The 19497-nt window shown below is 32.0% G+C and overlaps 1 protein-coding gene across 1 annotated transcript in view; it reads left to right on the top strand.

The window, feature by feature from the left end:
- LOC106880455 (uncharacterized) overlaps positions 1-14932 on the top strand; it is a 17963-nt gene extending 3031 nt beyond the window's left edge. The window contains exons 4-7 of the mRNA XM_052971879.1: positions 679-798; positions 1194-1295; positions 4228-4308; positions 4564-14932. Coding sequence (XP_052827839.1) covers positions 679-798; positions 1194-1295; positions 4228-4308; positions 4564-5046 — 786 coding nt within the window. The 3' untranslated portion in view covers positions 5047-14932. The remainder of the gene's footprint in view (positions 1-678; positions 799-1193; positions 1296-4227; positions 4309-4563) is intronic.
- The last annotated feature ends 4565 nt before the right edge of the window (positions 14933-19497 follow it).

Below are 19497 nucleotides of genomic sequence, written 5' to 3'. Positions count from 1 at the left end.
CTTTCTTCTATTCCCTGGCCTCTTCGATGCAGCATCAACGAGTGTCAGCGTCCGACTGATTGTCTTGTCAAATTCCCCTTTTTATACCTGCTGCTAGGCTCCAGCAGGCTGCCCCAGCAAGTTGTCACGTGACACTGTCTAAATATCTCTCTCCTTCTCTCTGTTTTATATATATATATATATAAATAATTTATATATATGCATATATACATACGTATATGTACATACTTACATCTATATATATATATATATATATATATATATGCATATGTGGGCACAGGACGTCATGAAACGTGTACAACAAAAAAGTATGAAGCACGAATACATGAAACATGAAATAGAAGAGAGGGTAGGATTGGGTAGGTTAAATGTAATGCATATGATGTATGTCTATATATTATGTGTGTATATATGAGTTTTTTTATATATGTGCATGTAAATGTGTGTCTGTAAAGGAATGTGACTGAAAATGTTGAAACATTTGTTTAGTCTTTATAAGGAAGTATGTCTAACCATCTTCAAAAATGTTTTTATGCAGTGTTGAAGCACATAAACCACTTAGAGCTCTAGAATTTATTCGTTCAGATGTTCTATGATGTCATATAATTTTCCTTTAACATTTATTTATTCTTTATCTGGATGATTAATAATCCATATGAAATCTTCCGCTTTCTCTAGGGCGATGGTCAACCTGTACTTCACAAGGCAGTTCTTAGAAGTTATGTCCCAATTGTAAGGACTTTAGTTCACACCCTTGTTTATAAAAATAAGCTAAGTCTTGACTCTTTAAGAGATCAGGTTAGTATACTTCTTAGTATGTTACTAATTAATTTTTACCCATTTCCTCTTTCTTTCAAATTATCTCTGACTAGAACAGTTTTTAATGCATAAGCAGTTAATAATATACTAAATGCATTTTTCTCTTGTCTCTATGAATTTCTAAAATACCTTTTGTAATCAAATTTCCTTTTGAACACATAGTTAGTCTGCACCTTCAATCCAGTTATCAGTTATTGAGTGACATTGTCCTGGCTGTGAATAATTTAATATCTAATTCACTTCACAGCTGATTCCTATATTTGTGTTTGTGAAGGATTTATCACATCACAGTTTCTAACAATATTTTATTTTTAAATTGATTTTGTTATTTTTTATTTTGTATTTGCATTGTAATTTCCTTTTTTTCCCCCCAGTTTTATCGAACTGCTCTTCACTATGCACACGGAATGCCTGAAGATAATGAAATGTCAAATATATTGATTGATTATGGATGTTCTGAGTTTACTGTTGATAAGGTATGTGTTTCATCATCATTATCATCATCACCATCACCATTTAACGTGCATTTTCAATGCTGGCATAGGTTAGACAGTTTGACAGAAGCTGGCAATCCAGAGGACTTCATGCTTCACTGTCTGCTTTGACAGGATTTCTACGGATGGATGACCTTCCTAACACCAACCACTTTACAGAGTGTACTATGTGCTTTTTATGTGACACTAGTACCAACAAAGTCGCCAAATTACATGCAAGACAAGATTCCTCAATTGTGTGGGGGAGTAGCATTGAGGGAGGTTTTGTGAAAATGTTTGCCCTTTACATTTAGTGTGTATTTGGAACTTTAAATGTAGACTAAATCTATAGAACAAAAAAGAATGTTTTTTTTTCTGATTAACATTCAGTTCAAAAGAACTTTACAATCTTTCTTGTTAGAAGCCTGGCATTAAACTTCTTTGTTTTGAATAACAAAAATGTATGTAAAGCCATTTGAAATAAAAATTGTAAATACATTAGTCTTTTCAGGTAAAGAAACACATATTTTAAGAATTTTAAAAATTAGGCTATGTAGTTAAGAAATTTGATTCCTAACCATGTGGTTTTGGGTTCAGTCCCAAATATAATATAGCTCTGGGTTGACCAAAGATTTCTGAATGGATTTGGTAGAGTGCTACATCACCAAATAGTTAAGACATTTGAGAAAGTAGTGGACTATGCACCACGCCACCAAAGATTTAGTCATTTGAGAAAATAGTTGACCTCATGTGTCCAGATAACATGTAAGTGGTAATACTTTATATTTTATATTATCTTTTAAACAGTTATATATTTAGCTTTAATCGCAACAAGGTTTTTAATAATAATTGTTAATTATAGGTATTCTTTTATTAGTTTCTGACTTAATAAGGATATTATCTATTAAATTACTGGTATAAGTTTAACATTAAAGGATTTAAGGATAACGAATATTTAATACGTATGGAGTGTTTTAATTATTAACTTTTGGTTTATGAAATAGTGTAGTTCACTTAGAATTAATTATATTATTAGTTAAGTTCAATTGAGTTCATTTTGTTTTGGAAAGAATAGAATATAAAAGCTTTCACTTTTAAATTAATAACTATGGAAGACTGGTGGAAATATTATCTTCATGAACTTCAAGGGCTAAGTTGCTATTTAGTTAGATAATTTAGGAGTTAGTTATAGGTTTATTTATAGAATTATTAATTTTCTGATAGTTTTTGTACATAGGGTAAATGTGGTTTCTTTGTTGTAGTTTAATTAATAATGTTAGTGTTTAATCATTCCTAGAATTAAGATTGAATAAATGTGGTGATATCTGAGGTATGTTTGTTCCCAAACAACACTTATTTTAGTGCTGTTGACACTGCTGGATTGACTGGTACTGTCCAGGTGTTGAAACCATAATGATATCTGTGGGGCAGCTGATGATGGAGGTGTGTTGGATTGTTGGCATGGCTGTTATTGTATGTGCGGAATAGTTTTATAAGACATCCATTTGATATATATATATATATATATATATATTGTGTGTGTGTATTTATGTCTCCTTGTCTTGACATCACATGATAGTTGTAAGCAAGCATCACTGGCAAACAAGCAGTGTCATTTGTTTCCAGTCTACTTGAAAACAAGTGAGGGTTGGCAACAGGAAGGGTATCCAGCCATACAAAATCTGCCTCAACAAACTCCATCTGACCTATGCAAGCATGGAAAGGTGAACGTTAAAGCAATAATTGATGATGATGTATGATGAATATTGATTTATCAACTCTTCTTCAAATACATGATCTTGTAATACAGTATATACTAGTGTATATGTCATCATCATCATCATCATCGTTTAACGTCCGCCTTCCATGCTAGCATGGGTTGGACGATTTGACTGAGGACTGGTGAAACCGGATGGCAACACCAGGCTCCAATCTAATTTGGCAGAGTTTCTACAGCTGGATATATGTTTGCATATTTCTGTGCATTTATGGCCTATGATGTAGAAGTTGAGTGTTTAATGAACACATTGTTCTAATTTTGATTTTACTATGTGTCACATTGGGTAAGTGTCTTCTACCATAACTTCAAGTTGACCTTGTGAATGAAATCTGATTGATGAAAACTGTGAAGAAACCTGTTGGATATGTATATATGGATGAATAGATTGGTTAATGCATGTATTGATTGGCTAATTTCAAATTCTGCCTAGGTTATCTTTGCTGCTCACTCTTCCAGTGTTAATAAAATACAAACCAGTTAATAAAAATGTATTGGGGTCAATATAATCCACTATTCTCTGAAAGGCAATACCCCAGCATGGCCACAACCCAGTGATGTATCCCGTAAAAATATTGCAAAAATGTAATCCAGTTACTAACAGCTAAAAGTTTATTATTATATATTTTTTAAACATTCTTTTCATTATTTATTAAATTTATCATTCTGTCTTTTACTTGTATCAGTCATGGAACTGTGGAATTGCTAGCACACTGCCTTTAAGGGTTTTAATTGACCCCAGTACTTTAATTGACCCCAGTCTGGTATCTATTCTATTGGACTCTTTCGCCAAACCACTAAGTTACAGGAGAGGCTTAAACAAACCAAAACTGGTCGTCAAGCAGTATTGGGACACACACACACACACACGCACGCACGCACACAAACACACAAACACACACACACACACACATACACACACACACTTCCACAAAGTTTATGTCTACCAAATTCACTTACATGGCATTGGTTTGCCTGAGGTTATAATAGAAAACACTTTCTGAAGGTACCAAGGTACTATACAGTGGGGCTTAAACAACATCTTTGCAAGTAATGGCTTCTTAATCATACAGTGGCTAAGAAGCCATTATTTATTATTTTTATCATTCTTTCCATTATTAATTTATCATACACTGTTCACATCTTCTTTTCATTCAGGATGGTCGTTCACCATTGTCTTTCAAAGATCGCAGAAACCAAAAGTCAATGGCTGATCTACTGCAATACCAATTAAAGCAGGTACCTTTTTATTTTTCTTATTTTTCTTTAATACAAAAATAAACCACTGTAGTGCCATGTTAATAAAATAAGTATCAGTTAAGTGTAAGGATTTAATCAATCACCCTTAATTTATGGTTATGTACCAAAAATTAGACAGCTTCAGTAGAGTATTGGTTAAAATAGCTGACAGTATTTAATTATGTCTCTAAGTTCATACCCTGCCTCATTATTTATTTATCTGTTTACTGTTTTATGACTTCATTTGTTTTGCAGAATCTAGCGATTCCAGAACCTAATCCATGGGCATCCCCTCTTCCCCTGCCCATCATTGGATACCTGATGGACTGTCAAGATGGTAAGCATTTCCACAAATTCCACAGTTCCAGAATGAAAGCTCTGAGCTACACCTCTCCAAGCTCTGCCTCTCAGCTTGGCGCCAGCTTCTGTAGCAGCAGCAGCAGTAGTGGTGGTGGCGGCGGCAGTGGCGGTGGTGGCAGTGGTGCCGGTCGAAGCAGAAATACAATGATAACCTCAACCTCTTCATCTTGTGAGAGGATGCTTGCCTATCCTGCTGACTGGAGTCTAGAGAGCAGCGATGATGATGACAGTGAGATTAGCGAGAGGGAATATGATGAAGTTTGGGAAGATGAAATTCATGCACAAACTGAGAAGACAAGGAAAAGTGAGACTGAAGGAAGATGGAACTATATGGCATCATATGCGTCATATGCATCTCCTTATTGTTCAATATTGTAAACACAAAAACAAAAGAGAAAAATATAACTCTCTTGAGTTTGTTTGTGTGAGAAGAGTCTGTTATAAAGCTGTTTAGCAACTGATCTGAGAAGGTTTGAGATTAAGCTAGTGAATGAGTTATTGATTAAGAAAACTGGACAGTATTGTGTGAGTAGATAAAGGAGATTGACTAAAACTGCTAAATATAAATGGCAGCATATAAAAAAGAAATTCATTTCAAAATGGGGGAAAAAAATAACAAAGCGTAAATAGCAAATACAATTAAGATGATGATGAGGAGAAGAAAGAGAATGAAAACTAGCTCTTTACAATAGACCACTGGACGTGTTCACTACATACAGTTTATTTATCCTGTTTGATCGATGGAGAGGTGGGGGGTATGTTGTTCAATCTGGTGAACTAAGTACTATAACTTATCTTGATATGTACATTGTGAGAGTGTGTTGGTGAATTGTTTATTGAGTAGTGGAGGGTTGTTTACTGTCTCTAGTGAACTGTTAATTAAGTGATATGTGCTTACTGTGCATTGGGGGATCAGGGATCATTTATTGTAAATGGCTGACTGTGGTGCATTCTTTGTTGGGGTTCATGAAGTGACTGACTATTATAGTATGTGTAGACTGAGTATGAGGAACTATTTATTATAACTGACAGACTTCGGTGGCATTTTTTAAACAAATACAGTAAACTAATTTTCATGACTGACAGAACTGGTGTATGTGTGTGTGTGTACTGAGCATGATGAATTATTTATTGAATGGGTTATTTGTTTCTTGAGAATGGGGAACTGTCTAACAGTGTTGTGCATTAACTGAATATTGTGGGCCATTTATTATAATGGACTGATTGTTATATTTGTTGAATGAGTATGATAAACAATTTGCTGTAACTGTTTCTACATGTGAACTCCAATAATTTTGAAGTTATGCTATTGGGCACATAGTCATAAGTTTGGGCCTTTCTAAATCCGTTGTGTTGTACATTTAGGCGAAGCATGAACCTGAGCTGGACTAACAACATGTTTATTCCTTCTTTACAGTTCTGTGATTAGCTTTAGAAAGTTATAAAAATAGCTTCAGAAAAGAACACCATCCTACACATACAGAGCATGAATGGGGAAATGAATGTTTGAGGTTTTATTTATTGGATACAGTGAACTGTTTAATGTAACTGACTGTAGTATTTATTTAAAGATGGATGAACTGTTTATAGAAGGTTGTGTGTTTGTACTGAGTATGGCAAACAGTTTATTTTAATTGAGTAATATTTAATTTGCTGAGTTCAATGTATGATTGTATGCATGCATGCTGTTTTGGTCAAGTCACTCTCTTGCTACTCTGAGTTTCACTTGTGGATGCATAGGGTTTTATGTGTGTGTGTGTGTGTGTTTATGTAAACGTTTGTTTATAGAGCATGGTAAACTGTATAACATCGATGTCATTCTTTACTGAGAGTAGTAAACAACTTATAACAGTCTGACTGGATTTTTAAATGATTATTGTGAAATGAAGGTAGTGGCTTGGCAGAATATGTAGAGCAACTGACAAAATACCTTACAGTATTGAATTATGTCCCTTTGTGTTCTGACTGTGAATCCTGTTGAGGTTGACTTTGCTTTTCGTTCTTCCAGACAACAAAAAGTACCAGTCAAGTAACACTGAGGTTGATAAGATTTATTACACTCCTTACTACTAAATTTCTAGCCTTTTGCCTATATTCATCATCACCATTTTTATGTCCACTTTTCTATGTTGGCATGGGTTGAATGGGACATTTTGAGGCAGTGTTTTATGACCAGATACAATTCCTGATACCTACTCTCCTAATTACTTCTTATGACATATAGGAATATGGTGTACCAATTTTAAAAACTGGAATACACTCGGTATACTAATTATTATTATGAACTACCTGTTATAATGGACAAACTGAACTGTTTTCTGTTGTGTTGTATGTTTTGACATTACTGTATTTGTTGAGCATTTTGGGCTTTTTATGATAACTTACACTGGTGTGTTTGTTTCTTGAGTATCTTAAATGTTCTGCTGCAACTAACAGCAGAATAATGTGTTTACTCAATGTAGTGAACTACTTATTATTACTGACTTACTAAAGTGCATTTACTGAGTATGGTGAGCTATTTTTTATTACTGACATACAGAGTGTGTGTTTACTATATATAGTGAACTATTTATTATTACATACTAGAGTATGTATTTGAGTATGGGTGAACCACTTATTATTATTATTGGCAAACTAGTGTGTGTGTATTTACTGAGTATGGTAATGTATTTATTTTTCCCGGCATACTAGAGTGCGTTTACTGAGCATGATGAACTATTTATTATTACATACTCAAGTCTGTGTTTACTGAGTGTGAACTATTTATTATTATTGATATACTAGAGAGTGTGTTTACTGAGTATGGTGAACTATTTATTGTTACATCTTAGAGTGTGTTTACTGAACGTAAGTGAACTATTAATTATTTCTGACAAACCAGAGTGTTTACTGAGTATGGTGGAACTGTTTATTATTATAGGCATGCTACAATGTGTTTACTGAGTATGGGTGAACTATTTATTATTACATGTATATTACAGTGTGTTTACTGAGTATACTGAAATATTTATTATTACTGGCATACTAGGGTGTATTTATTGAGTATGGTGAACTGTTTATTACAATTAACTGTGTACAGTGTTTGTTTAGCCAGTTTGATGAAATATTTGTTATCACTTACATACTAGTATGTGTTTATTGAGTGTGATTAACTATGTATTATGATTGACAAATGAGTGTTTGTTTACTAAGCATGGTGAACTGACATTCTGCAGTGCATTTACAGTGTATGGTAAACTAATGACCAAACATATTACTGACATACTAGAGTGTGTTTACTGAGTGTGGTTAACTATTTATTGTTACTGACATTTTAGTGTGTTTGTTGAGTATGAGGAACTATTTATTGCTATAGACATGGGTAGAGTGTGTTAACTGAATATGGTGGACTATATTGTGATAACTGAGTAATGTGTTTTTTTACTCAGTATAGTGAACTATTGATTATAACTGTCTAAACTGTTTGTGTACTCAGTATTATTAATAATTTATTAAAACTGAGTAAAATGTTTGTTTACTCATTATATGATTTATTTATTATAACTAATGGACCAAAGTGTTTGTTAATGAGTATAACTAAATAACTAAAGTGTTTATTGTGAATCTTGAACTATTTATTCAAACCAGAGATGGAGAGTGTACACAGAGAGAGGGTGTCTCCCTGTTTCTCAGCTCAGAGATAGGTGTGTATGGAGGGTGCTTATAGTATCTAACCTCCACACCTTTCCCACTCTTCCTCAAACTGAGCCTCACAGATCTTAGTGTACCTCTTATTCCTAAAAGCCATTTCAATCACTGATTTCAAATGACTAAAGCATTACAGTGTGTCTAATCAACTGTTTGTTATAACTGACTATAGTGTTTGTTTACTAATTGTGATAAACTATAACTGATTGGTTAAATTGTTTGTTTATTCAATATGGTGAAGTATTTATTATAACGAAGTAACTAAAGTGTTTGTTTACTTTGTATGGCAGATTATTTATTATAATTTTCTGATGTATACATTTAGATTTGTGTTTTTACCAAACATATAAAATGTTTTATTATATAACTTCTGGAAATTTCAGCTGTCCTTTTTGTTAGGACATCAAGATTGTTAGTAAATTCCAAATGTAGCATCTGCTATTATTACATCTTATCCAAAACTGGCATATATCCTCAATATTGGCAGTTTTACTTTTTGGAAGGTTTTAGCTTGCAAACAGTTTGTCTTTTCTTAAATGATAATGTAGTCCCAATAGTTATAATATCATGTACCATAGATCTTATAGTAATAGGTGTAGCTACTATATAAATAAGAGTATTGCAGTTGTGTTAAAGATTATAGAAAGAACTATTAACAACTGCTCCTTTAACTAATACACATCTTTAAAAAAACCCTTTATGTAGGGATAAAAAATGATACACAGAAAAAAAAGCAGTACTATATAATCAATATATATGTAGATGTTTATACACATTTATCAAAAACACAAAAAAAATGAGGGAGCCCTTACACAAATACTTTCCATCTTTTTGATTTCATGACACTCTGGAGATCAAAAGCTTACTGGCACACTTCCCATGGAAAGTTAATAAAACTGTTTTAAAGTTTTAAAATTTGAAAGAAAAATATATAGAAAACTATTGTTTACTTTGTTTTATAAAGTTGTTTATAACAAAATTATGATCAACATATTTTTCAAAACACTCAAGCATTAGTAAGGATTTTCTATAGCCTTAAATTTCATTTTAAAAATCCTTGGTGCTCCTAGGTACCCTTGTAAATCACCAAGGTGCTGCAACACACCATTTGAGAATTGTTGCACTGTGCAGTCATCTAACCTGCTAATAACTGCAGCCAAATTGCCTGCAATATCTACCCTACATACCTTGTTATTTGGTTGACTACTTGCATACCATGAGTTTTCTTACAAAGCTGATTTGGTGTTGCACAAAGAAAAAAAAACCTCTACAAACATGCTGAAGATGGAGTCACTATGAACATGCATAAACTTTAAGAATAGTAACTACAATATCAAATTAAACCATGCCATGTCAGAAAAAGGAAACATATACTGGATAATGTAGTTTTAGATACATTGTGGCTGAGGTAAAAATGAAAGACTGAATGCTTATGATCATAGGTCTTGAGGTTATAAACAACAGCAAGGATAACAACTCTTGAAGAATAAAGCAAAAAATACAGTTGATGAGAAGAGGAGTGAGTGCATTAGCTAGGTTTGGAATATTTACTACAAGTTATCTTGTAGAACTTCTAGATGCTTTGGTGATTATACGCTTCATCAGCCACTGTTGGACTGAAGACAATTACTTGTCAGCCACATAATATATAACACTTGTTAACATTACAAGTGGTTAATATATAAACTGATCAGGAAAGATAAAGGAGCAAAGCAGGTTACTTTGAATGCAACTGAGAAAATATAAATATATTAGAAAAGCATCAACTGTATCTATTTCGATCATGCTGAAAAGAACTTGGTGAGAATCCCTAGTCTTATATAAAAATATATAAAAAATTTCAAAACCAACATCTATGTATAATGTGGTCATCTTTATAAAATTTCATTGAAAAATTTGTGTGAAAAATTCAATGAAGAATCCTCTTGAATGACCCTTTGGTGAATTTACGAATGTCCACACAGATCGAAACTAGTGATTGGTAAGTAGAGGTTTAAAGAACTTCTGATAAAATAGTTTTAGTTGTGGGTGTTTTTTTATATATTCGGTAAGCAGTGTCTGTGTGTTGTTTATGACTTTAGCTAAAAGGTTTTTATAGATGGATTTAGGGGATGTCAGATGTAGGTCATTTCATAGCTGATATTGTGTGTACTTCTTGTTGGAATGTACATTGTTGTGCACCTGTGCATACACATGAACGCATGCACAATGCACACACACACACACACACACACACACACACGCAGTTGGAATAGACTGACTGAAGCAGTATTCTACCTAATAGTACTGAATACTTTCTGAACAGGATAATCTAAACATTATTTCTTTTACCAACTGTCCCTCAAATTACAAAGAAATATTAGTAATATAATAATGTGTATGTAAATATTAGAGCTTGTCTAATGATACAAAAGAGATAAAATTATAGTTTTAAACCTTGAATTTTTAATAGTTGAATAGTACTCAGTAGGATTTGAAAAATGAAAATTGTTATTATTAGAATATCTGTAAATACCACTCAGTAGTATTTAGGCCACAATAAGAGACTGTAAATTCTTTATAAATAGCTAATCAATAAGAATCTTGTCTTATCATTTTACAGATAATATCCATGAAGATTTTAAGTGAAGAAAAAATTCACACTCATAAACACATACGTTAGAGATGATTTCACACAAAATGCAATATTTCATTATTGAACCCTATGTTCAATAGTTTCTCTATCAAACAAAGTAACTTTTTAACTACTTGCTTGTTAGTTGAAACAAGTATTTCACATAGAATGAGTCCATATTGTAAAATTTCTAATTGGTTTAAAAGCCAAAAAAAAAAAAGAAAAAAAAAACAAAAACCAATTTTATAAATTTAATTATTATTGTGTCCATTTGCATTAAAATACTCCGTATCAAGTCACTAGTGCTATAATTATTTTGTGAAGAATAATACAACAAAAAACAAACCTTTCTATACATTTGTTATTACTGCATTGATTGTTTCCAATCAAGTGCTTCAATTATTTCCCTTGTTTTAACTTTTACATTTTGAAAAGGAAGGGAATAAAGCATTGAAGTAGTTTTGAACAAATTCAGTTATACAATATACACATATAGAAACAAAAAATCTTTAAGAACTTTTATATCCATGCAAAGTATAAAAATTTACACTTAGGACACATTTCAGTTGTTGAACTCTATAGTTCAGTACTTGAACTCCACATAGTTTTGCTACAACCTACTTCTATTTTTTTCCTTTCTTTCTGCATGTGTGAGATATAGGTTCTTAAATGCCCCTTTAAAAACCCAACATATGTAATTTTAAATGTTTTGTTACTTAGACACTTGTACATCTCAGACTCTATGCAAGCACCAAGTAAAATGATCCTGTATTGTAGCATTTTTGTATGATCCTTTCTCTATCTTATGATTGTATGTTTTTGTTTTTGTGTATGAACATGCATTAGATTAATATCTTGTGTAAATATATTTAGTTGTGGATTTATTTATGCATATTGATGTGAAGATGAGTGAGTGAGGGAGATAGAGAAGAGCAATTTTTTAAACAACGAGGCTATGATATCCAGTATATTTATAAACCAATGATAATTAGTGGTACAAATTATCCAGTGTATACTTTTTATTATTTATTTGATAATGTAATCACTTTGAAAGGTTTTACAGAGAGTAAAGCTAAAACATACACTGTTCTTTCCTCAATTTTACAATATATATTAGGGAGTCCTCTTAGTTTATTTTCAAAGTTCTCTTGGTTTTTCCCTAGAGTTCAGAATGAGCAAAATAAGTTTGCTTTAACTGAAATATTTATTTCACTTTTATTTCAAGTTGACTATATAAATTATAATTTTAATTCAAATTCATAATTTTAAAAAGATATTTATTTGAATGATATTAGACATTATAAACACCAATTTAAGAAAGAAAATAGAAACAGGTTCACTATTAGGATTCAAACCATGTATCTATTGGTTACCAGGCTACTGCATTGCTAATTGCACCACAGAGTCCCTGCATAAGTATATATTTATCAATATTTATTTAATATGTATTTGGTACAATTTTATTTCAGTTAAATTTTAAAATTTCAATCTCTTTAACAATTATAATACAATTTAAATCTCTTTAAGAGTTTTCTGTCTGTTAATATATCCCTTAGCCATTGCTATAGATCAACTACTAGAGATATCACATTGTTATTGAATTTTAAAACAAATATTTTTTAAAGCATGTTGAAAAAATATAAAAGGAAACTAATTTTTTAAAATTAAAATTGGTTGGTGCTTATTGATACAGCACCAAATTCGGCACCTTATCATACTGTTTGATTCCTGTTAATGTCGACTTAGCCTTTCAACTTATTGGAGTCGATAAAACAAGTACCAGTAATAAAACTGGATTCTATATCTGACAGCATATATGACACATTTTTATTCCAAAAAATGTTCTCTCAAAATCTTTTGACATGGGACATTATTTATTCCAGTAAATATAGATAGAAAGTACATCTCTTCTATCAAAATACTCTTGGAAAAAGTTGTACATAGAATAAGTCTTGTGATTCTTGTATGCTGGCAAATATGTTTAATCGTCAAATTTATCTTAGACAGGAAGAAAGCGTACTTCTGTCTCCAGATAAAAGTCAACAAACGAATCGATGTCAACAGGCTGTGCCTATCTAGTCGAAATAATTTGTTTGTTATTATTTATTGAACACTGGTTCCATGTTTCATGACTTTATGCATTTATATAATTAGACATTTGAAGTTTATTGTCAGGGTGTTGATTTTTATAACTTCAATTTATAAATCAGAAACGAGTTTGTATATAATTGAAAAAACTGAGGATAATCCATTAATTAGCAATATATGAATATTTCTCTGCAAATTGGAATATAATATATCCTGATGGAGAGATTTTCTTGCTATCATCTTGTCATTACACTTTACTGCTGCCTGTCAAATTATTGTGTGCAAATGAGCAAAATACAATATGGATAGAGCAAGCATTTTACTAGTTTGTCACCTTAGATTTTGTTTCTTAAACTATTTTCCTTAGAATTAAAATCTGTTTCCTGTGTCTAGTTGTAGTGCTCATAGAGAATATTTTCATTTTGTTGTTCAATATGTGCTTTGCTATTTGAAAATGTCAAAATTAGCATATCAAATTTCTTTTCTAAAGAAAGAAAAACATTGGTCTGGTGTTTTAATTTTGAAAGGCCAGGACTTCAGCATCTCCAACACCACTATCACAAAGGGTTGAAGAAATACCAAAAAGAAAACATTTGAATAAGTTTTGTTTGTTAGTAATAATCCCATTAAATTGGGAAAAGTGTCCTTACAAAAGATAAATTCATTGAGGAAAAAAAATGTAAATATGTCACTGGTATGTGTGTGACATGAAGAGGCTAGATTACGGAAAAAAAAGTTGGCTAAGTATGATACTTGGGTAAAAAAAAGTATACAAGATAGAAGAGACTAAGTAAGATATTTTTCTGTTATGAGCTCTGGGTTGAATAATTTTATACCCAATGTTTTATGACTAATATTTTCAGGGTTTTTAAAGCTGAAGTTTACTTCTGTCATTGAGATATATATATTTTTTGTGTGTCTTGTTTTTAGATTCTACATAGCATTATTTCAAGGTTTTTCTTTTCAGTTAATAATACTAAAATTAGAAAAATTAGTTCTTTTCTTTGTGAAGAAAAACAATATATTCTTATCGATTTTTATTAACAATAGACAAAAAAAAAATAGATCAGTTAAAGTTGAATAACCTTTAGGTAAAATAAAATACTTGGTTAGTTAAAACTAGATTATTATTGTTTATTTACTATGGCACCAATATTTATTGTAGCACCAATTGAAGAAACTGAAAAAATGGTTGTGTTTTAATTTTAAAAGTAAAAAAAAAAGAACATTTGGGTTGTGAAAAGTTCAGCCCAAAAGATATGTCTTTTTAAAACCCTACCTTATAACTGGAATGGTTAGCTCAATATTTTGTTTTTCTTTGTTGATACTTGCTGAAAAAAAATTTAATAAAAACAGTAAAAAATTTGCTAACCCAACCTCAAAACAAACAGAGAATCAAGAAAATTTTTACAAAAAAAAAACTTTGAAAATTGTGATGTTTCAAGATTTAAAGAAATCATTTCAACAATGAGTCTTTCTAAAAACAAGAAAAAGTAATGAAATTATTATGGTTACTATTAAAGAAAAGAAAATTCAGTTGTGAACAATTATTTTTGAAACAACAAAATTATTCCTTCAAACATTTAAAAAATAATGGCTTATTTTAGTTTTTGAAAGTTTTTCTTTCCTTCTTTTCCTTCAAAGTGAAGCTGTAATCTGAATGATTCAACATTATATGCACTGTGTATATAGCACAACTGATGGTGTTATGCTAGTTAAACAGCAGAAATGGATCCATTTAAATACCAGAGAAAGAACTGTTATATGTGATACTAATTGTCATAGATTATGTTCTTACAATGTTATTCCTTTCAATGGTATCAGCATTCTGCTCAAGAACATTAATTAGACAATAAAAACTATTATGTAGCAGAAGTATTTTGATTTTTTATTCTTTAGGTTATATTCTGCAGTTGATTACATATTTTTTAATATATGTGTGTATGTGTGCACAACTGCACTACCCACCAAATTCCCTCCTCAAGACACTCATACCAGCCATGATACCTCTAACTACAATATTCTGCTGTTGAAATGTGAGCAGAATACATACTTCAGATTTTCCTTGATATCATTTACGGGCTTTTACTATCCAAAACCATTTCACTGTTATCCATCTTTTATTTTTAATACTGTCTTCTCCACCCACATTTTATATTGATCACCCTCCATCTCCATACATCTCTTTCTCCCCAATTCACTATACACACACACACACATAGTGGATGAAAAGATGCTAATATAAGTGTATTGTAAATGAACACCAAATTAGTACTCAGAATAGTCAGATTCTTAAAATCCAACCTCCTAATAATTGTACAAATAATTCCACAGAAGAGTTGGCTATAAGAAATGTATAGTTCAAATGTATAATAAAGTGATAAAAGATGAACTAGCATGTATATATGGTATTGTACTATTATAAGTGACGTTACAAAAACATAATCCAAGATAGATTTGACAAAGATAAAAATATAGATCTTTACACCTGTTTCAAAAATTCAGCAATTCGTTGAAGTAATGATGTGTATTACATAAGTATGCAAAAGGGTGTGATAATACACATCAAACAAGCAGAAATTATAATCAATGCATAAACATGATACATTAACCCCCTCTTCCTTTATCTTTTTATTGATGTTTCTATGCTCTTATATATAGGTTTACTTCTATAAAATCTGCTTTTTGCCTTTTGCCACTTTCCATCTGAACAAAAGAATTTGGCACCTCATGTTTCCAGCTTGATCATATTAATGTATCATGTGTAGGTGTTAATAATAAATTCTACCTGTTCACTGTATACTATTATGCTAACAAGTATACTTGTTAGCATAATACACAAATCACTGGATTTTTTAAAATGGCTGTAAAGATATATCAAAGACTATATTTTTCTTCTCCAAATATATCTATGGTCACGTTTATGTAATAGGTTTTATGACTGATAAAATGCCATGTATATCTATATATCTATGCTTGTTCCATCTTAATAATTCTTAATATACATACATACACACACACACACACACATATATACATTAAGCATTATACAACAATATATATTTTATATATGTTATATACATACATATATATGTATTGGAATATGTGGGACAATAATAACTATAATATTTACCTGCTAGAAAGTGAAGGACTTGCTTATGACAGGTTGCATGATATAATGCTCCATATTGGGCCCAAGTAGCCACACATATACAAAGTAAATATTTCAAAGCCTTAACAAGCATCTCCCACCGTCAAGTAAATATGGTATTTAATAGGCGGCGTACAGTTAAATTTGCATATTCAGCCACCAGAAATTTGGCTGAAATTATAGTGGCACACAATGCTTGTAAATTAAGAGTTTGTTGAAATGGGTTTAGCATTCATATAATAATAGTAATAAAAATGATATAATTAAGAATTGAAATAGTCTTACCCAGCAATGTAGTTGTAACAATCATCTAAACCACATGTTGAATAGCCAGTGCTTAAGAAAAAGCATAATTTATAATTTATAGATATTCATTAACTCAGGGGAAATAGGAACTTGTGCAACTAGATTGAAATCAAAATTATATATTCATATATCATTGTTTAAATATTAAAAATTTAGAAAACTTCACTGCTATATGTAAATTTATCAAGAGCGTAAAAGTAAAGAATGTTAGGCACAGTATTGTATGTTCTACAAGTAGCATGCTACTGTTTAATGGAGAGAAACTCATGATTGTTATGCTGTATGAATTTATTTAGAAGATCTTTTGAAACCTTCCCTAATAAAATATAATACTGATTAAGGCAACATAATAATATATTAGGTTGGTGCATATCACCAAGATGGTGGCTGTGTGCAAGTGAATGGCTGGATGAATTCTGAAAACTTTCAGAACAAGGGACCTGGAAACTATGCTGGTTCTATGAAGGACATTTCTCCTCAGCCATCTCATCTACTGCTCTCAACTGTGGTCACCCCACAGTATCAGATTAATAACAGAACTTGAGACAGTTCAGCAGTGCTACATCAGGAAGACTTGCATCAATGGAACAGCTGAACAACTGAGAGAGACTGAAAGAGTTACACTCTACTCCCTGGAGCAAAAATGGGAGAGATATACTATGATATACCTATGGAAGATCCTGGAGGGGTTGGCACCAAACTTTGGCATTGAGAACTACACCAACCCCTGAACTGGATGTCACTGCTCTGATCCAAAGGTCTCAGCTGTCCAGTCTAGAGTGAAGATCATGTGCTTCAGTAGCTTAGGATTCAAGGACATATGGCTATTTAATACTTTACCAAAACATCTGAGAGATCTACATGGAGCAGAGGTAATACTGCTATCGATGATAGATTAGAATGCTAAGCAAAAGGGGAAGCTTTCATTACTCTAAAAGATTGTTAAACCCAGTGAGGACTGAAATCAGGTTGGTATTCAAAAAAGTACAAAGGAATGAGAATCAGAGAGACCACTATGCTACAGCAATGGGATAATAGCAATACTGTAATGGATCAGTTTAAAAATTTCAAGAATAAGCATAGGGCCAGATTTACACAGTTTGATATAGATTTTTATCCCTTGATGTCTGTGAAGGCAATTGAGTTTGCAAAAACATATGTTGACATAGACCACATAGATTTAGACATTGTGCACATGAGAAAAACACTTCTGTTTAGTAACCTAACTGGAAAGAAGGATTACATTGTGTCATGTGAAGGCCACTTCAAAAAACACTATGCAAACCACCTATCTTCTTTCCAGCACATAGACAAAAGTAAAGCCACCAAGTTGGCTAGCCATGTATGGGGTTTGAAGAGCAACTCCACATCACATACAATCAAGTGGAAAATCATTGAAAAATCCATGCCATATGCTAATGGATCTAAGAAAAGCAAGTTATGCCTAACTGAAAGATTGTATATCCTTTTTTTAAAACTAAGAATTCCTCTACACTGCTGAATTCCAAATCAGAAGTTTTCAGCAAATGTAAACATATGAGCAAATTTCTTTTGGTGAATTGGAGGGCACCACTCTCTTTGGATTGAACAGCTGTATTGCAGACTTTAGACTCCACTCCATTGATTCTAGAACTAGCCTTATTATGACTTTATTCTCAGAGGGGACAGAACTCTAATTCTCTCTTCCTTATTTTTCCTTCTTTTTCCATTTTCTTTACTCTTTCACTTTTTGCATTCACTTTCCTCTCATTTTTCCTTGTGATTTCTTTTGTTCTATCGTCCTGATTTGTAACTTCTATACACCATATTCTCAGAGCCTGAAGATTATGTGGAAATATTAGGAATGTTTCAAAAACCTAACTAGACCACATTTCTAATGTATGAAATTATTAGTAGCTCATAGCTACATACTGTGTATATTAAACAATATTTATCTCTTATCAGATGGAATACTTTTTTTGTTGATCTTACTTTAACGGACAAGTAAACTAAATATATATAATGGTGGTCTTGATACTGGAAATGGTATGAATTTATCTTCTTGCTAGCAATATAAACAAGTGTGTGTTTTGCAGCAAAAGCTGATATGAGAGTTTCTCTCATGATATCTACCACAGTATATTTTATTCTAAGAGAACATCAATGTTTGAGAGGGGATAAATATTACTTCTTGGTATTAATACTGCCTCTGTCGCTAATACACACACACACACACACACACACACACACATATGAGATGAAAGTAGTAACTATATTGAAAAGTAATGTTTATTGTCATTTCAACATGGCTGTTCTGTAGAAACCAATGTTACTACTGTTTTTAACCCCAGGTGGGGATTTGCTCTCTTGCTTGCAATATATATTGGGTGCAGATTGCATCGATAACCAGTTAGAGGAGGCATCCTCCTAGGATTAAAGATGGTAGTAATGTTGGTTCTTATGGAACAGCCATGTTGAAGTGGCAATAAACATTACTCCTCAGTATAGTTACTACTTTCATCTCTTACAGAGATTTTCTAACTAGCTACTTTGCTTGTTGCAAGATCACTGACTGGTTTTCACTTATTTTTCTATATAGTGCAAGCTAGAGCAAAATACTGCTATCACTAGCACAAATAGTTAAAAACTGGAGGGTCTTGTGGTCCCGTCATTACTGGAAGATGGTGGAGGTCCACTACCCTGCTTACAATATATATCGGGTACAGATTGCATCAATAACCAGCTGGAGGAGGCATCTTCAAGGGGTTAAAATTGATAGTAACATCGATTCCTACAGAACAGCTATGTTGAAGTGCTGACAAACATTATTTACATATGGAACCTTATTTATATATATATAGATAGTGAGAATTTACAAAAAACACAAGAGATGAAGACGGGTGTGTAAACAACAAACAGATGTATTAGTTTAATGCTCGGGCAGTGAGAAAGTGTTTTACGTTTCGAGCCTATGCTCTTCGACAGAAAGGAACACAGAAATAAA

The sequence above is a fragment of the Octopus bimaculoides genome, chromosome 1, assembly GCF_001194135.2.
Source record: "Octopus bimaculoides isolate UCB-OBI-ISO-001 chromosome 1, ASM119413v2, whole genome shotgun sequence".
Lineage (NCBI taxonomy): Eukaryota > Metazoa > Mollusca > Cephalopoda > Octopoda > Octopodidae > Octopus > Octopus bimaculoides.
This window is presented reverse-complemented; position numbering and strand designations above follow the sequence as displayed.